Raw genomic sequence first — 25,030 nt, 5'->3', positions numbered from 1 at the left:
AGCTGCCACCCCAGTTCGGAGGCGGTCACACATGTGCTGGACGTTGACACCAGCAGTAACCTCAGCCACTGCTTACTCTTGTTTTGGAGGCACAGAAGGCCTAAATCTATAGCTTCAGGCACGTGCCAAGTGCAAGCCTAGAAAATGCAACGCACAGGATAAAATACCAGCTGCTCCCTGCCCTACTTGACCGTCTACCTAACCCTCAGGAGCGTGCAGAACAAACAGACCTCATGAAGCCACCTGAAGATGCAAACTCCTGCCTCTGCCTGCAGCTGTGCAGAGGGAGAAAGAGCAGAAACAGGGAACCTGATGGGGTTGCAGCAGCAAAGGGCTCTGCTGCAGAGCCGCAGCACTGCAGACCTCAGGTCAGGAAAGACATACGTTTTGTTTAATGAATCCATTTCCATCCTGAAGCTTAACATGCTTAAAGTTTGTCTGACGTGTGGCAACATCCACCGGTGAACCCAGAGTCGACAATATCCAGTCCATTACTGCTGCAAATGTAGTGGCAAAAGCAAGGGGACACATAAAGCAGGCAGAGGTCTCCTGCGCTCCTGCTCAAAGGCACACTCAGAAGTGGTGTGATCCTGCTAACAGGGGACCTCTGGCCCCGTCTGCATTCGAGATCCCCCTGGCTGCACCCTTTCAAGGCCACCCTTCCCACAACAACTTGCACAAAGGCACGTGAGCCCTGAACATGCTCCAATGGCCACCAAGGGGCTGGGAGGATGGGAGCAGCCAGGGGTCTGGGCAGGATGCTGCCCGACATTGAGGATGGCTCAGACCTCTGTCATCCGTGACCGAACACCCTGAAGGCACTTCCCAGCTGTGCTGGGAAGCTGCACTCGGAATATTTTCTGAGAAACATTTTAGGTTCAAAGTACAAGAATTTCAGGCTCCTGTAAATCTTCCTGTTGTCATAGCAACATGATGCATTTGTTCTCTGATGAGTTTCAACCACGTGGTGGGGGAATTTCTGCCGGCAGCGTCCGCGCTCCCCGTGGCGGCTCAGCCTGGCTCCCCAGCCTCCCGCTGCCTGCCCGCAGCCTTGGCGCTGCCAGCGCCCCACGTCCAGGCCCCCCTGACAGGAGAAACGGGTCAAAACGGTCACCCAGAGGCCACAGGCACGGAGAGATGTAGAACGGGAAGCAGCAAAGCCTGGGCCATGGATGTGATGCAGTCCCTGGGGTAAAATGTGCTGTGGATTCAACGTCCGGGAGTTTGCAGGACAGCACAGGGTGCTGATGTACAGCGTCCCACCAATGCAACACACTGGAGAGGAAGCCACAGTCAGGGCTAACTACGACCGTTTCACAGGCAGTGCTGAACAGGTTTGGTTGACGAGGACTGCCGACCCAAGTGCCTGTGTCATCCAGACACATGATAGATCTCCAGGAGACATTTCATTTTGTACTACATCACTTCTCATAGAAAACCACTTTAAAAAAAAATCAGAGAAACAAATATTAAATGGATGCATGTCATGCTAACTGGCAGATCTAAAAATTATTAGAAACTGGAAATATTCACTGGAAGCACAAGGAAGTTTCTTGCTAATCTCAAAGAGCTGTTTCCAAATCAAGCCAAGTCAGTAACTTTAAGCATGGTTCTTGGAAAAAAAAACAGAATTACTTTTAGTGAAAGTGTTGACCAGTGCCTAGTGACGAAAGTACATCAGTCAGTGCCTGAATACCTCTCCAAACCGAAGGCCAAGACATATACTGGCCAAGTGAGTACACCAATGGCGTGCTTCCAGGGACTGATGCCATAGGTGAAACCAAGCGATCATGGGATTGTAACCTCAGGAAGGCTGTGAGCTCGTAGCGTCAGTCAACCAAACATGGGCTTAGCGCCATTCTGCCAGAAGAGAGTCAATCCGAGTCTGTTACGTCAAAGCTGGGGAACAGCAATGCCCCAGAGAGGTGGTCTCGGTGGTGCTCCATCAGTAGGCAATGTCACAGCTGGAGAAATGCCAGGTTTGGATCTGCACTGTATGAGAATTTTGGTAAACAGGAAATACTCAGCCAGAAAAAATTCAAGATCTAGAAAAATCTGCCTGGACCATTCTTCCCCCATCCTGGGAGAAGCCAGGAGCAGCAGTAAGCTCTTTGCAGATGACCGGTGCCACCCGTGCTCGCACCAGCTGCTCAGGCAGAGTCCACGCTGCGCTCCCTCCATGCACACTCGTTACTATGAGGAGGCAAAAAGGGCCACTCAAAGCACCAGAACTACAGCAGACCCATGTCAAGGTACTGGTCTGGTTCACCACTCTTCTGTGTGTGACTGAGCTCAGCATCATTGGTCTTAGCACCAAACCAAGAAAGAAAGCAATAGAAGAACAAGAGTGCGACAATGAAAACTTCAGACAGCAGGAGTTGGCCTGGGCTTGCTTTAGTGTTTTATAAATTAATTATTAGTTTCTTGATATTAATTGCTTAGAAAAAAAAAGATCACAACTGTATGTTGAACTGATCATATGCATGCTTACTGTAAAACAACCTTATTGGCGAGCTCCTTTTACCAAGTCGACAAAAAAAAAAAAAAAGGAAAAAAGAAAGAAAAAAACATACAGAGATTCATCTTGCAAGGGAAGAAAGCAGCACACCAGGCAGGAGATTCTTTTGGCGTGTGTTAGATCTCCTCTGCTCCTGGGTTGTCTTAGCTTAACTGAAAAGCAATAAGCCTGTCCCAGCCCCTGCTCTCCCCACTGTGACTAGCGCAGACTTCGCACCGGGGAGATGTCGAATGGGTCAGGGTCAGGTTCGGAGGGCGGAAGATCAGCCCGGTTCGTGGCGAGACACTCACAGCAAGCACCAATTATCAGGCAATGATACACAAACAGGTTGCTCAAGGACTTGCTGGTAAAAGGGAAGGTACTTTATAATTCTTGACACAGGTCAGGGCAAGTGCTTTAATTTAGCCTGTCAAATAAATCACCTGGTCACCCACTTCCACACTCTATGCAAGATCAGTTGTCACCGTATGTATTCAAAGTGCTCCTTCCCAACACCAAAATTACAGCATCCACCTTAAGAACAAGGAAAACCACAACCTCTGTCTCAGATTCACATCAGAGAGGAGTATCCAGGACACAAAACAAGTTGTAAAGTCAAAGTTTCCCAAGTATTTCATTCCAGAAGCCTATTAAGAGGATGGTATTATAACTGCAAAGGCAGCCTCTTGAAAGACAGGACATACATGCATGGTGTAATTCTAAATTGGCCCCCCAGTGCACAGAAACCACACGTGAGGTGGGATTCAGACAGCTTATTTCATTTGTTAATGTGGGATTTAGGGGCAAGGGAGTCACACGAGTCCCAGAAATGAGTGAAAAAACCTGCTTTCCAGCACTATGACAAGAGCTTAGACTTTCAGCTGATATACACTTAGATTGCAAAGTTCCACAGGCTGTCAAGTGTCCAAACATGCTCTGATGTCTCCTGACCCAAGCAGCTGCAGCCAAGAACCCAGGGTGTCTACCCTAGCAGGTAGAGGAGGAGGGGAGGGGACTCACTCAGCAAAGCCCTCAGGAGCCTCAGAGCAGAGGTACAGATGATGGAAACCTCATCTGCCCCAATTTCAGTGGTTAGCTTCTGGCGCCTGGACTGCCTTGGGGCCCATTTCAGGGCACTGTGCAGCCAGGAAGGCAACTGGACCAAGATCAGATGTTTCCACACAGAGGTTAGAGATCTAGAAATGACAGTATGTGCCGGGGAAAGCCTGGTTTTCACTGAGGACCCCGATGAGCAGACATCCAGGCAGCTTCAGAGGAGGGAAATCAGAGCAGCACAGCTACCGCTCATGTGAGCAATACAGGATTTCTCTCTCCAGATGCTCCAGAGCTTCTCCAAAGTCCTTATCTAAGAGTGGACTTACAACCAGTCTGGAAGCTCTGCCATGCAGATTCAGTGCAAGCCTGAGTCTTTCTGGACAGAGATTAGATATATTCAGAGAGCTGCAACTGTGTTCTCAGCCGTGATACGCAACAAGACGGAGACAGCAAGGGGGACAAAATCCGTTGCATGTGGCAGAAACGTGGAAGAGAAGATTGTGCTGCAGCCAGGTGGCAAAAAGGACAGGAGAGATGGCCACATTGCCCGGGATGGGGGCTGGGGCAAATCTGTAAAACAGAACCTGAAGCAAAAGAGGAACTGGTGGAGGCAGTGTGCTGTTGAAAGGTGCTATGGGTGCACTTTTTTACACCAGAAAGTCCAGCAGGAGGTCAGCATTTGGCACAGTCACAAGGACAGCAAAGGCACCAGGAACACGTCCAGGGGCTGCAGCAGACAGAAAATCGAGGCTACCACATACATAGGGCAGGGACGCTGGCAAAGGACAACCGCAGTCTGCACTGGCAGCAGAGCCTGGCTCAGTGCTGGAGCCCTCCGGGCATCCTCTTACTGCTGGTTTTAAATTGGCCTTTCCTAGGAGAGGTAGGCAAGGGACCAACAACCCTAACGTGTGATTAGCTGTTTACTCCTCTTCCTGGGAGAGCACCGTGTGTTCAAAAGCAAAAGTCTTGGGGAAACTCTCTGCTGTTCTGAGGGAGATGAGTGTGAAAGACAAGAACTTCCCGCTAGGGCTGGAAGTGCTGAGTTAACCATAACTCTCTGTTTTGAGCAGCATGCTTCAGAGGCCCTGGCTCCCTTACAGAGAACAATGCACAGGCCAGCCATGTGCTCCCAACAGCCGAATTATACTCGTGTAGCTACACCCAGGACTCCAGAATATGCAAGAATCCCAGGCCCACATAATGTCTTAAAAACGCAGGAGGAGCCCCCCCCTCTGCCTGTGCTGTCCTGCATGACAGCTGGTGCTCGGCTCCTGCACCGTGTCAGTGAGGATGCTGGGGCCCCACCTGCTCTGCTGGCTCTAACTATGGAGCCAAGCCCCTCCAGCGCAGCAGAGTGGCTTCATTCAGCCAGAAGTTAGGTGACCCCCAGCTTTGCAGAGAGCTTAGTCCTCTTCTGTTCAGAAGGACATTCAGAAAGGCTTCCTTCATGCCGCTCTCCCCATTGCATCCTCTGCACGAGCCCCAGCTTATCACTGAGATGGGACCCTGCTCCATCTCCTGCCACCACTGTCACAGCAGTACGAAGGGCTGAAATCACACTCCTCACCAGAAAGCAGGTAGCTGAAAGGGAGGGCCACAGAGGGCTCCTGGCAAGCTGGGGATCTGTTGCAGGACATGAGATGTGTCTCATCCAACAGCTTCCCAAAGCCAGAAGGCAGAGGCACCCCCTCCATCCCCTCGTCTGCTCCCGCCTGTGCTGGGTGCCAGCCCCCAGGCATCAGACCAGTCCTCCAGCTCCACTCATCAGCCTCCCGGAAAGCACACGCAGCAAAATGAAACCAATGAATAACCACGTGAGAGCAGTTTTCTTCTGGGTCAGAGAATACCAGAACCATGCAAAAGTAAGGGGCAGGAAAACATGCAGGAGCAAGGTGGACTGGTGGACAAGACCTTGCCTTGGGCCAGGAGCTGAGACCAGCAGAGCCCTGTCCTAGTGCCAGGGAACCATGGGAGGAACCACCGCTATGGCAGTGGCTGGGAAGTGGCTTCATTACACCATCCTCGCAGGGCTGGGGATGGCATGGGGACCACCAGGGCAGGAGCCAGCAAGGAAAGCGCGAGAAGGGGTGTGCACAGCGGGGCATTCAAGGAAGCCCCCCACAAGCTAACAGCAGGCAGGGAAGCAGCCTGGTCTGGCTGCCTGTGTCCTCAGGCCCCCAGCAAAGGCAGTCGGGATGTTTGGGAACCAGGCTCAGAGAGGGCGGGGGTTTCCCCCACCCGCAGGCAGTGCAGTCCCCAGCCAGAGCAGCCAGCCCAGCGTGGGCAGGGGGACACGGCCACCGTGCCCCGCAGGCTGGGGGAGCAGAGTGCCCAGCCGGGACACTGCTCCTCATCCCTGTCCTGGTTTCAGCTGAGAGGATTGATTTTTCTTCATAGTAGCTAGTGTGGGGATATGTTTTGGATTTGTGCTGGAGACAGCATTGATAATATAGAGATGTTTTTGTTCTATGGACTTATTGTTGAGCAGTGTTTACACGGGGCCAAGGCCTTTTCTGCTTCTTGCACTGCCCTGCCAGCGGGATGGCTGGGGGTGCACAAGAAGTTGGGAGGAAACACAGACAGGACAGGTGACCCAAACTGACCAAAGGGATATTCCATACTGTATGACGTCATGCTCAGTTTATAAGGAGCTTGGAGGAAGAGGGGGGGGGGGCGGCGGCGTTCGGAGCGATGGCGTTTCTCTTCCATGTAACCATTACGCATGACGGAGCTCTGCTTTCCTGGAGATGGCTGAACACCTGCCTGCCCATGGGAAGCGGTGAATGAATTCCTTGCTTTGCTTTGCTTGTGCGCGCGGCTTTTGCTTTACCTATTAAACTGTCTTTATCTCAACCCACGAGTTTTCTCACTTTAACTCTTCCAATTCTCTCCCCATCCCGATGGGGAGGGAGTGAACGAGCGGCTGCGTGGTGCTCAGCTGCCAGCTGGGGTAAAACCACGACAATCCCCCAAACTCTGAGCAGGGACAGGGTAGCAGAAAGAGACCTTGGACCAGACATGAAACCCAAGGAGCTGCTCCCCAGCCAGGGTCTGATGTGCCAAACCTCAGGGTGGAGACTCAGGTTTCGTACAGGTAGTTTACTCATAACACCAATTTATAACAGGAAGGGCTGATTTGCCTTGGTTTGGCAGGTGAAATCCTCGCCAGGAGGCTCAGAAGTGCTCTGGCGTGCCGTCATGCCCCAAACCGTACGTCCCAGGGTGCCTGAGGCATGCTTCGGCCAGCCCTGCGGGCTGCACGGCCGGCCTCTCCCTGCTCCTCAACCTGCCCGACGCTAGAAATAACAACAAAAACAAACTGCTGAGCCTGAACTCCAGCCACCAGGTGCCAGAAACAGGACGGTTTCAGGATGCTGCCAAATAGTCGATTCTGACAGAAGTTCCCTCTCCCCATCCCCCAAATCCACCGTCCCCAGTGGAAGTGAGAGCAATAAAGAAAAAAACTTTGTGCAGTTCATACAATCAGCTTTGAAGATTCTTTTCTATACCTTCTCAAGAGTTTAATCAAAGTATGTTTACTGGATTTCTCGCAGCAAAATGAATCACCAGTTACCATGACAGCGCTGCTCGAAGCAGCACAACCGTGCCCCAGCCAGCCTGGTTCATCTGATGCTACCGCGTTTGCTTTCTGCCCTCCAGAAGGGGAAATGCACGGCTCTCGACTCAAAAACGCCTCTCACCGCTCAGGTGTGGTGGGAGGACACAGCCAGGACTCCCCGAGGAGTTCCTGCCCCAAGACGCTGCATGGGCACCTGGGCAGCACCTGGACCACGCTCCAAAGAACCCTGAGCTGCAGCCTAATGAACCAAAGTGTAATCAACACTCGGAGGTTATTTAGATTTGCTGGCTCAATGTTAAATATTCATGCAAAAGAGCAAAAGCACACAGAGTGCAAATGTCTCCACAGTTCCAAGCTGAGAGGCCACATTTACATTTCAATCATGGAAAGTTACAAAGCAAACTGGAGACGGCGCACAGCATCTCCCCTCACGTGGCACGCAGCAGATTATGCCCAGGCTTCCTCCCATGCAGGAGAGAGAGGCTACTCCAGGAGACCTTCCAGGTATTCTTTTTCTAGGAATGAAAACTGAAGGAAAAGGACAAGATGATGAGGCAGACCAGAACCTCTTGGCTCCAAAGAGGGAGATGGAAATTTACCTTGGTACTGAGAAGTAGTCCACTGAAATGAATTATAGTCGCATTGTATTTTTTTAATTACAAAAAAAAAAGAAAAAAGGTCATCCTCCAACCATTTCTCCAGCCATCTTCATTTGCCTCTCAGTTACCGACCTTCACACCTGAGGCTGCACCCCTGGACAACATCCCTCAGAGCCCCCCCGCAGTCCTGCACCTGAACGTAGGTCTCTCGCCTGGTCCTGCTCAGTGCCAGCCCTTCACAGCTGGGAACAGATTTTACTCTGCATTTGTAAAACTCAAACTGAAACTGCTAAAAATACATCTTAATTAACCTTGCTAGTTTTCCCCTACAAGCAATTCTCAAATGTGCTGGCAATTCACCTGTGAGTGGTACTCTGATATGAGATTTTCGGCCTTTCTCTTCAGATAAAATCCATCAGCCTGATGCATTTCAACACTGGAAATTTTTCCTTGCAAGAGTTTGGTGCATTTTTCACTCCTCTGTTTCACCTTGTTACATTCAGCACATTGAGGGTCCTGCTTGGACTATCAGACCATTGCTAACCCCCCCCCCCCCCCCCCCCCCGAGGAAATCCTAACAACTGCTCAGACCTGTTACAGGCGGCACACAATCAAATTAACAATAATGATGAGAGAAAATTAGAAAAATCTAACCAGTATTTCTGATTTGTCCTTGAAAATAATTCCCATGCATACCTCTGTACTGGAAAAAAAATGCACCCAAGACCAAAATGGAGCATTTTAAACTTCCCCAATTCCAAGGATAGCAGTAACTGATGCTTGCTCAGTTATGTACGTTCAAATTAGCAGGTCAAAAGCTTCTGCAGCAAAGTTCAAAAGAATTTGCAATACAGCTCACTGAGTCGCTGGCCTATATTTATAATACTCCTTCAAAAGCTCCAGAGGTGGGGAGGCAGCTTTGAAAGGGTCAACGGGATGATTCTGATAACCATACAGAGCTTGGCTTCATATCGTTTCTAGGAAAGGTCTGGAAAAACTGAAACAGGACACTTATCAATTAAGAAAAAGGAATGAGAGTTTAATTTGTATCAGCCAGGATGGCTTTAAGACCTCAAATCTCGCTGACAAAAATAACTGCTGACATCATAAGCTTGGGTGAAAGTGTTGATCCTATGTTATTCTGATTACATGCTACTGCTGGACAAGTTACCAGAGCACATTTTAACAGACACAATAATGAATTGTTAATGGAGAACCACAGTTGGGAATATTTCCAATACTATCCAGTAAGTCAGTTCTTGGTACAGTTGTATTTATATTTTTCTCATTATAATGACTTAGAAAAAATACAGATCATTTGCAATAAAAGTACAGGTGATGCAATGACATTGGTGAAATGTCATTGGCCAAAGTGAGTAGATTTAGATTGGACATAAGTAAGAAATTTTTACTATGAAGGTGGTGAGGGCCTGGCACAGGGTGCCCAGAGAAGCTGTGGCTGCCCCTGGCTCCCTGGCAGTGTTCAAGGCCAGGCTGGATGGGGCTTTGGGCAACCTGGGCTAGTGGAGGTTGTCCCTGCCCATGGCAGGGGTGGCACTGGATGGGCTGGGAGGTCCCTGCCCACCCAAACCAGTCTGGGATTCTATGACATACAAGAAAGGGTATCAATATAGAGAAGTCTCGGGCATTTGTTAAGACATGCTTCATCACAGCTTGATGCAAGATGAAGAATCTGGGAAACATGAATGAAGGTTGTACAATATAGGACTGTTCCTTCAAAAGCAGCAAGATTGAAACAAGCCCGTGAGTCCTGACACAAACCACCTGAGGACTGGCTCCAAGACCCATGCAGCAAGCAGAAGAGCTAACATAACCAGCAGATATATCACCCCCGAAAAGGGTAGCATTGTCTGTTCATCCATAAGGTTACTATGGAAAAATGCATCTAAATTCAGTCCACATTTCTAAAAATAATGCTAAAACCCAGAAAGTGTTCAAAATAAAGCCATGCAATAGTTCAGAAGCTGGTCAACCTGATCTATATTAAGAAAATAATGAAACAGAAGCTATTCATGGTTTGCCAAGGTGACAGTTAGAGTCACAGTCATATTTGTATACAGGGAAAGAGTTCTTATGCAAAAGTGTGCATGGACTTGTGCAAGCATTACTGTTTCCATCAGAAGATCACAATATGGGTCACTCTGGTCCTAAAAAAGCTACTGTTCCATCAGTAGCTTTTTGAGGAATTTTTCAAACCCACAAAGAAAAAAAATAAATTTCTCCTGTGAGAAAATTTCTCCTGTCCTTGAGCAGGCCTGGGGTCACTGGTGGATAGACCATATTCCCTGCAGAAGGCGTGGCAAAGAGCTTTCAGAGAGATGAGGAGAGGAGGAGTATTCTGGGTGCAGGCTCACAGCATCCCGCACGGGTCCCCTAGCCAGCCTGAGGTGAAAATGAAGGGTCAACAACTGCCAGCATTTCACCATGGAGAAAAAAAATCTCCCAGTGAGGTGCAGATGTCTGAGCATCACCACGAGGCACAGGCATCCCTCCTCTTCAGAGAGGGGAAACCACAGTGTGACAAGCTGCTGTGCTCATGCCCAATATACAAATAAACTCTAAGGTTCGAGTTTACCCAGCCTGGACTTGTTTCCAAACAGGTACTGCCACCAAACACAGCTCAGCCTTCCCAGCCAGGAGTGATTTTCTGCAGAATATCTATGTTCTATGACCATCCTGTGACTTCTGCCGTGGAACATCCCTAGTCTGGACCACTGAATTTGCTGTGCCAAGAAGAGTATGAAACCTACCTCTACCCTGCTGTAACTGAAGAGCAGCTTCTGGCAGGACCCAGAGCTGTTCCAGTTGTCCCACCATATTTCACTGCATTTTTTTCAGAGAACCATACCCTTTCTTAAAAACTGCTGGACTGGTCAGACCAAGGCCTCACATAGGTTAATATTCTGTCTGACAATTGTGAGCAAAAAAAAGTCTTTGTAGAAGGCACACAAGGAAGAAGGGCACATAGAAAGCTATCGTTATTGGTCTTATCTCTTTGCCACTGACAGCTTACAGTTTTCCAACTATCCTTACAAATAGAGCAAGTTCAACAAAAACATCCATACCTGTTACACATTCCAGGAAATGGGTCACAAATAGAGAAAAAGAAATAAAGCTTTCCATCATCAAGAACTCATTTATGGCTTCCATACAAAGTTTTTTAACACCTACCTCAATTAGCACTTTCCAAAAATTACTCTGAGAAGAGATCAAGGGGAAAGGTTAGAAAGGAAGAAGAAATGTTATAACCTCTACTTCTGCTTGTCATACACATCTGTTTGAGATGCTCTATGCCATTCTACAGTGTAGCTCCAAGAAAAAGTTCTCTCTGAGCTTGGTAGTGGTCAGAAACACTACTCAAACACGGGATACTGCTAGAAAAATACAGAAAGCAAAGCAGACTTCCTTGTGCCACTGCAGAAATCCCCCATCTGTAAAAAGACATAGTAGAGCCAGAAGAGGTTCAAACCAGTGCAACATGGATGGACAAAGATCAGAAATGACATCACATTTCTCTCATACAAGGAAAAATGTTTCACCAACGGTGAATATTATGAACAAGTTATTGGATCTTAGCAACAAGTGATATGAAGTCATAGTGTCCTAAGGAAGCAAAATGCTGTCTTTTAAATCCTTTGGGATGGATTTCTCCTCTTCACAGGGGAGAACTTGAAGAAACAGTAGCACCAGAAGATGTTAGATTTTTAATACACTGGGTAATCCCAGACTGAACTCCCACAGTTTCTGACAGATAGCTTTGGGGCACATGGACATACCTGGGACAGGCCTCAGATAATGAGGGCACCTGAAGGACAAGGAGACACTGATCTTGGGTTGGCTCCAGGACACCCTCATTAATGAGAAATAACTTATTTTTTGGTTTGAGCTATAAAACATCATAAAGCTGAGATTTCTCAGCAACAACTGACAATTCAACGCCCAAAGTCTCACATAATCTTCCTAACATGTCGTGCTCTAAATTAATACCCTGGTGTCAGCTCACACAGAGAAGGGACTAGGGAACGGGGCCATGTGAATCTGGATATGCACTGCGTATTATCTTTCCACCTGGGAGGGACACCTCATGAGGAGTTAGGTGACCACGTCATTTTCTGACCTTTGCTATGTCCAGTCTGTGTCTTCATATGCCTAAATACCTTGAAAAAAATCCATCTCGAAGTAGCAGGAGAGAGGAAGGTTGTGGTGCAACACTGCCCATACAGAGCTATGGGCAGTATATGGGTATGCCAGGGCCGTAGTAACCCGCGCAGACGTGGGCCAAGAGACAAACATGTTCCAAAAGCAGGGACCATGACAAGGTCACTGAGGGATGACTTACCCCCAGCCCTGCCTGTACACGTAAGGAAAACAAGCAGTGTTACGGTGCGCTTCAGTTTGACAAACAAATGCTGGTGATCTCATACAGAGCTGCAGATCATCACTCTCCAACAAAGAGGTATTCCACGTAATATGGGGTAACTGTTTTGGGCCTTGTTATGACTGATAATTAATTAATTCCTTTCACTTGAAGTTGGTGGTTGCCTAGTGACCATGAATCATGACCTGATTATATTCAGCGTAAGAAAAGGGAAGACAGTCCCAACCAGTCTTATGCACATGTAACGCTTAAGGGTAAATTCTCAGTATCGAACTAATGTTATATTATTCCTCCAGATCTACTTTCATGCAGAGAGAGAAAACATGAATGAAAATCAGGAGTTTTTTAAAAAATTAGCAAAGAAAAGTTATAAAATCACAATTCTGAAATAAAGCAACTATGGTTAAATGTCTATTTGGATAAGAGTGGCAAAATGAAGATGACAACTGGTACCGCAGAATATATTTATTCTGTAATTATGGAAAATAATTGAAATCAATATGAAGCTACAATACACTCAAAATCGGTAAGGGGAGCCAAAAACATTAAAGAAAAACAAGCGGTTTGTAGAATGGAGGAAACTTCAAAAAAGCTTTTGGGTTGTTGTTTTGTAGATGCAGAAGTATATTCTAAAAGAAGCAGGAAGAGGCATTTGTGTCATCACGATGACAAAGCTACTAATTAGCTGAAACAAGTACTTTAAAACTCACAGGCTAAGAAAACTTACTAAAAAGATGGATCATGAAAATTATTGAGCAGCTGGCACGGGATCAAACTGATGAAAAAACCAATATGCAATTAACACCACTGCAAATGTTCTAATGAAAAACAGGTAATGTCATGCACATCTGATTTTCTTGAGTGGAATTACGCATTCGACTGATAAATGTTGATGCAGATTTAAGACTTGAACACCAATGGAACAAGCAAATGGACATGCCAGGAGGCTGACAGTGGCACTCCAGAGAGGCCTCGAGCTTCAGACACCATCCTGTTTGCAGTGTTTCCCACTGACCAGCTCCTGGTGCTCCTACTCAACACGCAGCCTTTTTCCACTGCCATCTCCAGGGACTGTGCTGGGAACGAGACACACAGCTCAGGATTGCCTCGGAGTGAGCTCTCCCATTGTAGCCCCTGCAAACCAACCCAAATCTGCTAGAGTAGGTGGCCTAGGTATTTCCCCAAGGCATTAGCAGTAAACGTCTCTAAATCGGCCTGGAGCAGTCGGAAACAAGGCTCTGCAGCCGTACCCTAGGAGATCCTCCTGCCACTTCGGAAGGGGATTAGGGCTGCCCTTGCCGCTCCATAGAAACCATTCCCACGTGGGCAACACCAGAGGCCGCACTGGCCAAGCAGCACTGGGATATGCCATGGAGGGTCTATGGTGGCATTGACAAATCCTCATGATCCAACCTCCCAGGTCGAACCAAGAAAATAAAGCACAGCAGATGGCATTCTCTGTCTGCAGATCCTTAAAGCATGAGAACAAGGAAAAAGCCGGAAATGATGGAGCAGCCCAATTCCACAGTTTCCACAAACATTTTGTACTTGTAGGAACATGTTCTCCCTCCCCAGGTTTGCAGCCTTCCACTCTGACCATCTTTGACCCCAGTGCTGGTGGCTGTGATGAAATAAGCAGCTCTCGGTCTCTGAACCGACCGAAGGGACGGAGACCTGTGCACAGGGAACCATGGTAAAGCCTGCACGAGAAGTCCTGCAGCCTATGGGCTGTACACAGCTGTCACTGACCACCCAGCATCCACACCGAGCATACAACTTCCAACTGTGCTGACCCTGGTTAGAGCCACGGGCTGAATGCCTCTCAGCAGATGGAGCACATCAGATGCTTTCTGGAACACAGTTTCTGGGTTGTTTTCACCTGAAAGAAACTCAGTTCGCACCCTCCGGGCTTCCTCTACGCTGTAAGACAAAGCACAGCCAGTGGGGACAGCCAGCTCCACCTCAGAGGAGCGCACCGGATCCAGACAGAAACACTGGCGAAAGCTCTAAGAGCCTGGAAGTACAGCTACGTGCCAAGGGCTGTCCTGCAGAACGGAGCAAAAGCTACTGCTAACCGTTCTTCCTTCCCCAGCCTTAACACAGCAGATCCTCTCTGAATATTTCTGATGGTGGGGGCCACCAATTCCTGTCTCACAGCCCAACAAGTGCAGCCTAACATTGGGAACTCGAGAAGATTGCTCCAAGGGCTATTGCTTACAATGCTGCCCCATGCTGCCCTTTCCCACCAGATTCTCGGATTCAGTATTGCTTCAGTTGTTCTTACAGAGCTATCAGAGAACTATCAGACCAAGCCCTGCCCCTTCCTCATCCCAGCAAAGCCAGTCTGCTCTCCTCCGGTCAGACACTTGCACTTCTCAGTTCTTAATGAACTTCAAAAATCAATTTCTCCTTGCTTGGGAAGTTCACTGCCAGTTCCCTTGACCCCAGGTGGATACCATCTGGACCTGCTGGTTTGCGTGTGATTAGTTTGCAACTGTTACCTGACCTATTTTATATAAACAGCCATATCTACAACATGAACAATTCATTCTACCTGACATGTTTTCATGCCCTTTTTCCTTACACTTTTTCCATAAAAGTAATTGAGCCAGTCAATCACAGATTAAGATTCAATCATGGAAGAATTTAGGCTGGAAGGGACCTTTGGAGGTCGTCTAGTCCAAAACCCCTCTCACAGCACAGACAGTCACTTTCCTCTTGAATTAATACGGTGGCTTTCTTGTGAGCACCGTTCACCAACAAACTCAGGAATTTTCAGACTTTCCTCATGTCCTTTCTGACCCTTACATCTTCCTACAAATTCTCAGCAACTGTTTGTAACTATCAGCAATAGCCAGCTGAGAAAAGAATGGACAAAGGATGTCTTGGGGCCCAGGTTTCTAGATTCACAGTCACTTCCAAGAACCAAGCGCAGTACTTGCTGGCTGTTTCAAACTCCACAAGTCTTTTTTCAGCTGCTGATCTGATGACTCTGCACCTTCTGTGGAGGCACGCACGCTGAGAATTAACTCGTCGCACTGGTTCCTCCATTGCTCTAGAGAGCTCTGGACCAATACACGTCTCAGAATAATTCAAGAAAACTCAGTAAGCGTTGATTTTATATCTGACCTAAAACTCAGTTTTGCATAGCATATAATAATATATCGCATGATAATCTCTACACCACAGAAAGAAGAAATGCCACAAGGAAAAAAGCTGAGCAGAAAATCCAAAAATATTCTTCCATAAAGAAGCAAGTACAACCAGAATGGCTGCTGCTTTGCTTCTTTAACTTATAGGAGCTTCAGCGTGGGGCAGCCCCATAACCATTACCACTGCTACGACAGAGGATATCTTCTCCTTTGCCAAGCCCAGCTCATAGCCTTAGCAGAAGATCTCTAGTACGAAATGGCCTCAAGGATGCAAAGAGAGGGAGAAAAAGATAAGGGATTTTACAGAAGAGCTTTTCAGAGCTGCTCCAGACTAATGGTTTGGCTAATTCTTTAGCTTGGCAATCTCAGCAGTCATAAGCAAACACTGGACTGAATAAACAGACCGGATACTGATGGCCCCAGGAGGAAAGCGGATCTGTCCTGCCTCTCCCGAGACCCAAAATGAGCTGCAAGCTGCAGCTTCCACTGACCACTGCAGGCAGCACCAGGAAACCACCAGTTAACAGACCCACACCGAGATAGCCCTGGACTCTACAGCAAGATTAAAAAGGAAGAAAAGTGGGAAGAAGAAAGATCAAACTCACCAACATCGGACTCTTTGTGGGTTTTGATGATTTCAGCCAACTCAAAATTTCCTGCAATGATGGCCACCTGAAAAGAGAGGGAGGGAAGACAGTTGAGCGGCTCTGAATGCACCGATCCTGCGCTCGCTTGCACGGATTACGCCATATGGACTAGCAACAGCTGCTTTCCGTGGGGGATGCAGAGCCAACAATTGTTCTGCCTCAGCTCACCCAGTCAGTAACCCCAAGGTGAAAATACGCTCTCGGCACTGCAGGGAGAGCGTATGTCGATGGCTTGTGCAACGAGAGGGTGGCGAATAGCTCAGAGATAACCGTTCCCCTCTCCTCATTCTGGTGGTGATATGCCTAACACCAGCTAGGAATTAATCTTAGGTCCTGCAGGTACTGACAAGATGTTCTCCAGCCTGAAGCTTTTCAGTGAATTCTAGTTAGCTGACAAAAGGCGACTTACCAGCAGCCGAGCTCCCTGCACATCTCACCTGAGCGGTCCACAGGACTAACTCATGCTTGCTCCAGGCTGCACTGGCCAAGGAACCGCTTCCACTCAGAAAGCTGCAGCAGCAGCTTGCCCCAGTACAGCCAGGGCATTTTAGACCAACATTAAATATTGCTTTGCCCACCACCCATCCCATGGTTTCTCTCCACAGGAAAAATCGTAGAGAACTCAAAGGAACAAGGGAAAAGGGGAAACTAATGTGGGTTTTGCCAGCAAAAAACACAGACACAACTGGTCCGTCTTACTCCAGGAACTGCTTCTACAGATGCTCACATCCTGGGGAACCGCAGAACAGCAGCAGTCTACACAAAGGTAGGTTAATGCGTGAGTAAGATGAGAGAGACTGAAGTAATACTCTCCTGAAGCAAGACTTCAACCAGTAGACTAGCAACATGAACTTTTTGTTGATTACTTGCGTATTTGGGGGAAAAAAAAAATAACCAGAAACAGCACTGCATCACAGCTAGTAAAGCAGAACAATCCAATATTGTCAGAACAAGGTCCAAAAGTATTCTTTTAATGTGTGAAAGAACCACAGTGAGACGGGTAGGAGTACACAAAAGCCATCACTGTCGTCAGGAAATGAAATTGGAAGAACTGCTCTGGACTGAACCGGTTGAGTCTGATGCCCCCACGAACCACAGCCACCTCTGCCCTTCCCACCCCTCCCAGCACACCCGGTCCCCGTGAGCCTCTCGGGACAGTGTCCTCACTCAGCAGCACCTACAGCTGATTTGGGGATGACAAGCAGCTGGACCAAGTTGATTCTGGGCGAAAACAAAGTGCTGCTGCTCAGAGCATGGACACGTGTAGGAACAGGCTGACACAGCTGCTGGTTCTGCCTGTCCGTGCTGGGACCATCACTCCCCTTTTTCTTTTTTAAGTTAGGGTTGGTATTTGAGACAAATGTATTTGATCAGGCAGGCAAAAACCAAACCCTCCCAGACATTGACAAAGTCAAGAGCAATACTGGCAGCTCCAGCTGTTAAACATTTCCCTGCCCTCCTACAAGAACAGCTTTTAGAAATACGAGGTTCATTTGCATTTTACCACTAACTTGTGACGAAGGGATATATTTAACTTGATGACTCAGTACAGCATGCACACCTCTCTACTATGATCCTTTATCAGCAGAAATAGTCTTACTATCCTCAGCTCAACAATGTTTATGTGAATTTTTCTCATTTTCTGAAGCCCAGAATTCACGCTCTACTCCTCAGCCAGAGCTGGAAGCAATCAGTGATGGCTGGAAGAAAGGAAACCTTCCTTCTGCATTTGGGAAATTAGGCCACAGCAGCAGAGAAAAATCAAGTAAAAATCTCTGTTTTCCCCCAAGCTTGCTTCAAATTGCAATCTTGCTGTCTCTCCTTATACATACATACACACACATTTACAAGGTCTGCTCTCCCAAAGGTCGCATTCTTTGAGCAGGCGAAGAAAGCTTCTGTATAGAAGGGCAAATGACCTGATCTGAGGAAATTTGAAAGCAAAAATAACCAAACTGACAAAAGACTGGAAAGGAGAGTTTAGGAAAAGCATTTGAACTTCAAAGTTCCTCAAATAAACAATTAAGGTATAGTCCACTGTCTCTGTGAAAAATCCAAACTCAACACACAAATTATGAGCCTCATTAGATGTACGTCTCAGGAATAATTCCTAAAACGTACGGTGAATGTATGTGGAGCAGCTCCTGCCATTGCACACACGTCGGGTGTCCCTCCTGGTCTGGCTGCAGGAGGAGGAGGTCTCCCACTGCTGTGCCCACCACCCTGCCGAGCTCTCGGCACCAGGACAGCTGACGCTGCCGGCAACAGAAGCTCCCTCCCTCCCTGCCTTGGAAGTGTTACGACTTCCAGGAAAGGCGAGAAGAAACACGCTGGATAAGAAGTCTGTTAAGAATATAATCTCACATAAATCCCTCGGAAAGGAGAAGAGCCCTGCTGGTTACATTTTTCAGTCCAACTTGGAAAAAGCAAAGGAGATGAAAGGGTTTCATGTATTGCATTGTCACCTCAGCTGGTGCTCCACGGCACACCGGCCTCCCCAGCTGTGAAACCACCACGACGTTCCCACACCTGCTGCTCGCTCCTGCCCCAGCGCCGCTTTTCTGCATGCAATCCCATCATTTGAGAGACCGTACCATAGACTTATCAGTGACCTTCCTCTAAGTTAAAAGCAATAGCTTTTTGGGGACAGGTAAATTAGAAAAGGAAGTCTCAAGGATAGGAACTCTTGAAAATGTACATTATTTTTAAAAAATATTTCACAGCTACCAATTTTAGTGCTTCTACACCCAAGTGGGAGGAATTGGTGACTATAAGAAGTCCCCACAGAAGATAAATGATCTAATTTCAAGCAATAAACCAGATTTCCCACATAGGAATGCCATCTTAACATGACAGCCAAGCTACTCATCGTGGTGATGTCATGGAGAGAGCAGACATTGGGCAAAGGGCGTTTCTCATTGAGTCTTGCCCTGATGATTCAAATGTAGACTCTGTCCTTCCGCACGCCACAGACTGAGCAATGAAAAATCCGCGTTCAGGCTAGACAAGACACACAACTATATTATGGCTCTGGCACAGGGTTATTTTCTGAAACGCTGTAACACCTTGAGCGGTTCCATAGGATGATATCAAAGCGACAATGCTTTTTAATCTAACAGCTGTTTGCCTATTTTTATCTTTTGAGGCAAACTCAGTAATTTCTAAAAGAAAGAAGGAGGGACATCTGAATAGGTTGTGCAGCACGTAATGTCAGTGTGCTCATAAGATCCTAAAAGTTAACAGCAGAAAACAGAACGATCGTTTAAATGTTCCTGGTAAGAGTCATAGCGCTGAGATGTAACCCAGGTTCTGTGGATAACAGTACTGTACAAACATCCCTTAAGAAAAAAAACCCAAAACAACCCCAAAACCAAACCCAAAACCCAGCCCACTACACTGCATGAAACCATGAGAAGATCCCCCAGCCCCTCCGACCCTCCTGGGGACACAGGCTGGCACAGAGCTTGGGTAACAACCACCGAGGATTCACCACGAATGCAGCAACACCATGCCAAAGCACAAGAGTATGGAGGGGCCATCTGCAAACTGCTGCTGCACATCACGTCAGTAAAAGCAGTATCCTGTCAGCTCTCCACTAACCCAGCCCTCAAACCACATGGGGGGTCCAGTCCCTACAGAATAGAAACCAAAGCAACTCATCTCCACATTGTCAAGGCCATCAGCACAGCTGGCCAGGACCGCTGCCTCCTGCTCCCTAGCACAGGTTTCTCAGAGGTGTGCAATCACTTGTTCGCCACCAAATATAAATCAAAGATGCACAGAGACCGGTTAAACAACTTTAAACACTTAACTGGGTTTTCATCCTGGGCCGCTTTTATAAAAATATTTGATTTTTCTTGTTCTGAATTGTTGCTGCATACTCGTATTAAAGGATCTGTTAACTCCTTTCACCGAGTTCTGATGTATGACAGTGAGCAAAGATGGATCTCAGATGGATGTATTGAGCTATGGGAAGACATCGTGTTTTTCAGCTCCAGAAGGCATCTCAAAGGGGTAGGGTGCTTGGACAAGATGACATGTTCACGTTGCATGAAGAACTGATCCACTGAGAGCAGGAACGCAGAGGGAGCACCCCCAGGCTCCCAGCAGACGGAAAGGAGCCCTGCAGACCAAACCCCATGGCCCCTCTGCGCCTGCTGTCGCCAGCCCGTGTCCTTCACACGCTGCAGACGTGGATCTGCACAGAGGCCCAGGGCAGGGAAACCATCCCCGGGAGAGACTGCGGCTCCCACGCGCCCCCAGGTGAGAAGCCCACAAACCCTGCAGCCACCTGCGCTCCACAGGCACCACGCGAGTCCCACCCAGCACGGATGCTCAGACCGTCCGATGGGACACGATGGGAGCTCCAGCTCCCAGTCCTGCAGTTTTTCTGAGGAAGGAAGGAACTCAGCACAAAGGGATACAAAATCTATTTTGATGATCCTGCCGCCATGGCCAGGATCTCAGCGGTCCTGTGGAGGGCTCAGGTAGGAGTATCTCCAGAGATAAGAGTCCTGGCCAACCTGCAACACAGTAATGGGAAACGTGAAGAATAGCTGTCCTGAAGATTAAAACAAATGGAGTCACTTTCCTGGTGCAACAACAGTACAACAGTAGGCAGAATCACCTTGAACTTGTGCTCACAAGTACGGGCACGGCTAGGTCCAAGGTGGACTTCCACCACTGTCTGATCTTTGGTCCCTAAAAACGTTCATGGTAAAGCACCATTCCCCTATGATGAGGAAGTGATGGGTCCTATGGCATGCAAAGCTCACAGACAGGCTGCCAGCACTGGAGATACCACCTTGCAAAGGTCTCAAAGAGAAGGAGATTAGGGAGTTGGGAGACAGAAGAGTAGCAAAACATGTCAACTAGCCATGACTCACAGACTCCCAGCCATATACATCTGAGTTGAGGGAAGACATCCCGTTGACAAAAAAGCTGATATGGATCTCCACGAAGCAGGAAGAAAAAGGAAGAGAGGGTAGCAAAGAAATCAAGCTCAGTGACAGGTGTTTGTGGTTTTCATGGTATCTTCAAAAGGGAGTTACCTGGATGAAGGTCAGAAGAACACTAAGTAGATGCCAGAGTGGCTCTGAAAACGCTGGTATTTTCATGTATTTTCGTATCTGAAAAAGTACATACCCCCCACCCACTGGAATCTCTAGCTTCTAAAGCGAAAGACTCTGAATCAAACAAACCTCCATGTTGTTTGCTCCGTATTAAAGCACACCATGCTCTCAGGGGGATTTCTCATTTGCAGACTGCAACAATTAGAGAAGTCCAGAACGTCACTGTTATCATCCTACATGTGCAAAAGGCATAAGGAGCAGTGATGGCTACGGGGTGCAAAGGCAGGAGCAGAGCCATGAGGGAGGCAGGTGAGATGCAGCAGCAGCTCTAGGAGATGATGGGGCGAGGAGGAAGCAATCATCAGCAGTGCTGCTACGCAAGAAGGGAGCAGACCTTCTGTGGAAGAGGAATGTAAAAGGGCTTATTAGGTAGGGTGCAGGCAGCCAATTTAGTGTCATAACACATTCAAGCTACTCAGCTCTCCCCAGACCCTGAGAAGCATCTGTAAACATGCCAGACTCAGTTGTCAACTATTTTTGTATCACTTTACCCAAGACTTCTCCAATTATTGAGGCTTTCCATTGTTGATGGTTGCTACCTCTCCATTATCCCAGACAACAGAGAGCAGAATTCCTTTTAATCATCACACTATTTAATCAGGTAGGACTGCTGTATGTCTGGACTTTTTCCAAAGTTGTCTACCTTTACTTGGCCAGGCAGACTTCAAGCATGTTCTATATTTGTTCTAGATTTCCAGAAATCTGGCAATCCTACTAGGTCAGTCCTACCGCTCACATATGGCAGTTCCATCTGGGCTGCCATACGAGCAGAAACTCTAGATACGTTCACAGCAATGTGTGCTGCCATGATATCGCACAGATGCAGCTAGTCTGATGCTTTCAGGGAGTGTCACTAGGGTCAGTCACCGTATGACTATGCTGTAGACCCAACACTTCCTGGAAGCAACAGACAGACCTCCTGTGCGTGAGCTACACAGCTGATCCGGGACAAATGCATCTGAAATGGCCTCTGTGCCTGCAACCAGCCAAGCAATGTGTATGCAGGAGATCCAACACTTCCTGGAAACACCCAACTTGCAGTCCATGGTCTACACAGCAAATGAGTATTTTTTCCCATGGTCTGCACACTGAGCCCTTGATTTAGAAGATGCACTTAGGCAGCTAGACTAACTTTCTGAAAAACATGTGAGAAACACAAAATGTCCCAAGCTGCAACCATTCAGCTCTAGGCCAAGAGAGACAGACAACTTTCTCAGTATTTTCAGATGAGGCATGTGGAGCTTCTGGGAAAACAAGATGATTCTCCTGATGAGACGCATCACAAAACTATCCCAAAAAGATGCAGATGATGCTGTGATCTCCTCCATCAAGGGGAGCAGGGTGTTCTGATCTGTGAATGTTTCTGGGAAGCAGGAACAAACCTTAAAAAGGCACCTTGGAGCCATTATGGTCAGGAAGCCTTTGAGCTGGAGAAGGAGAAATGTGATCTCCAGACTCTGAGGAGTGAATCTCACCTCTGCTGGGACTGACGATTCCAGCAGGGCTGATAACCATCAGTACAGGCTATAAGAAGAACAGTGGTGTGCTATCCAAGGAGTACAGGTATGAACATCACCTGCAGCCTTGGCAGAGGGGTGTCACCTCCCCTACACCCTGCTGTGACACTTGCAGGCCACAGCAGTGATGTGCTGAGCAGCCAAACAGGCTGACAAGTGGGATGTCCTGGAGGTCACAATTTTCGTGAATTTGTTGTCCTGCAGAAAGGCTCTGGAAATGAGCTACAGCTTTCTGAAGAGACCAAAGGTGGGTTGGTGGCATCTCCTGGAAGTTTAGAAAAAGATTCTGCAAGGGAATGATGACAGATTTGGCCAAAGCCATGATGACATCTGCACAGAAACCTCCCAGTGCCACAAAGCATGCCTTAAACAAATCAGTTGCGGAGGGGAGCTGCCCCAGAGCTGGCCCAACCCACAGCACAGCGGCAGATCTTGGCACATGGGGGGTTTCCCAAGGCAGGGAAATGCTGGGGAACAGAGAGACCGGTGGAGAGCCAGCAGCTCTGGCAGGAGATGCTGATGGGACCTGGGCATTGCCAGAGCCACGGTGGCCACCCCTGCACCTACACAAGGAAGCCTAGGGAGTGTGAGCCACCAGGAGCACTGCGACCAGAGCGGGCAGCCAGGGCATGGCACGACAGCTGGCGTGGGAGGGTGCGCAGGGAGGGCGCCTCTTCAGAGGAAGGACATTCCACTGGCCAAGTGGGAGACTTGAAGTACACATAACCCAGCAACCAGGCACCGTGCTGTGAAGGTCAAGGGCACCTGTCCTACCTGACCCTTGAGGCAGAATGGTGGGTGCTCGTTTGAGAGCAAAGGCTGCAACTCTGGCTGGGGGTCTGCACCATCTACCCTGCGGTGGCCGATGCCTCCACCCAGATGGAGCTGCTGGAGGAAGAGGCTGCAGTGCAGACCTCAGGCTGCAGGACATGCCCAGCCCTTTCTCCTAGGGCAGGGATGGGTGGCAGACCTGCCTGCAGAAGGTGTGCCCAGGTGGAGGAGCTCCTGCAGCGGTGGCTGAGCCGCAGGAGGTGGTGAGAAGGCTGCCTAACGTCAGGGAGGCTGAGAAGGAGTTAGATAGCTCGTTCCAAGCACAGTCTGCTGTGGACCCCCAGGCCATGGCCAAACAGCCAAAAACTCCCCCACTGGCACATGCAGAAGGGAGGGAGCCAATAATGCAAAAGAATGGAAGCTTGCAACGGCAAGGGCCAGCAGGAGGAAGAGATTTCCCCCAAAGCCTGAGGTGCCCTTGCAGAACCGCTTCACCGCTCTGCAGACGGAAGAGGAAAGACCCACCACACCAGAGAGATCCTGGAGCTGTGCACGGCAGCCTGGTCTGCTCCCTGGACAACTAAGCACAACCAGTGCAATGAAGAAAAGGCAACAGACAACGGTAGTAGGTGACTGTCTTCTGAGAGGCACAGAGGCACCCATCCGCCGACATGATGCACTCTGGAGAGGTGTGCTGCTTACCAGAGGCTCCAATGAGGGATGTCACAGGGAGACTACTGAACCTCCCACGGTCCACTCGCTATTATCCACTGTTGTTGTTTTTTCACATGGGAACCAGTGACATAGGCAGGAGCAGTCTGAGGAGCATCAAGAAGGATCACAGAGCCCTGGGAGCAGTGGTGCGGGACTCTGGAGCACAGGCAGTTGTTCCATCAATCCCAGCCAAAGGGAAGGGGTACAAAAGGGCCCGTCAAATCTGGCAAGTCACAAATGGTTACAGGACTGGTGCCACAGCCAGGGCTTCAGCTACTTAGACCATAGGACTCACTTTGAGAAACCTGGTCTACTGGGAGCTGATGGGGTCCATCTGTCAGAGAAGGCAAAGATCACCTTTGGTCATAGGCTTGCCGAGCTGGTGAAAAGGGCTTTAAACTAACGCTGCCAGGTGAGGGGAACCTCAATCCATCCCATTCCTACCTGTTTGATGACAGTGCCAGCAATAGTTGCCCTCTCTATAGCCTGGAGAAGGATCACAGGTCAGCAGAACACCTAAAGTGCAGCACGAATTAATTCAAACCACTCCAGCCAGTCAGTCGCTTCATCAGAGGCCCAAACTGAAATGCCTCTATGCAAACACATGTAGCATGGGGAACAAACAAGAGGAGTTAGAGATGTGCGTATGCCTGCAGGGCTGTGATCTCACTGGCATCACAGAGACACGGTGGGATGGCTCCTATGACTAGACGGTTGGAATGGAAGAATACAGGCTCTTCAGGAAGGACAGGCAGGGGAGAAAAGGAGGGGGTGTCCCCTCTATGTCAATGACCAGCTGGAGTGCATGGAGCTCTGTATGGGGATGGGTGAGGAGCCACTGAGAGTTTGTGGGTCAGGATTAAAGGGAGCTCAGGGACAGGGGACACTATAGTAGAGGTCTGCTACAGGCCACCTAATCAGGAAGGCCGAGCGGATGAGGCCCTCTATAGACAGATAGAGGCA

The 25,030-nt window shown here is 48.5% G+C and overlaps 1 protein-coding gene across 3 annotated transcripts in view; it reads right to left on the bottom strand.

Annotated features, from left to right (window-relative positions):
* SHANK3 (SH3 and multiple ankyrin repeat domains 3) overlaps positions 1-25,030 on the bottom strand; it is a 382,463-nt gene that overhangs the window by 242,587 nt on the left and 114,846 nt on the right. For all 3 annotated transcript variants that reach the window (XM_075742957.1, XM_075742888.1, XM_075742921.1), the window contains exon 11: positions 15,892-15,958. In XM_075742957.1, the coding sequence (XP_075599072.1) occupies positions 15,892-15,958 (67 nt within the window). The remainder of the gene's footprint in view (positions 1-15,891; positions 15,959-25,030) is intronic.

This window comes from Balearica regulorum, chromosome 1, assembly GCF_011004875.1.
Source record: "Balearica regulorum gibbericeps isolate bBalReg1 chromosome 1, bBalReg1.pri, whole genome shotgun sequence".
Classification (NCBI taxonomy): domain Eukaryota; kingdom Metazoa; phylum Chordata; class Aves; order Gruiformes; family Gruidae; genus Balearica; species Balearica regulorum.
This window is presented reverse-complemented; position numbering and strand designations above follow the sequence as displayed.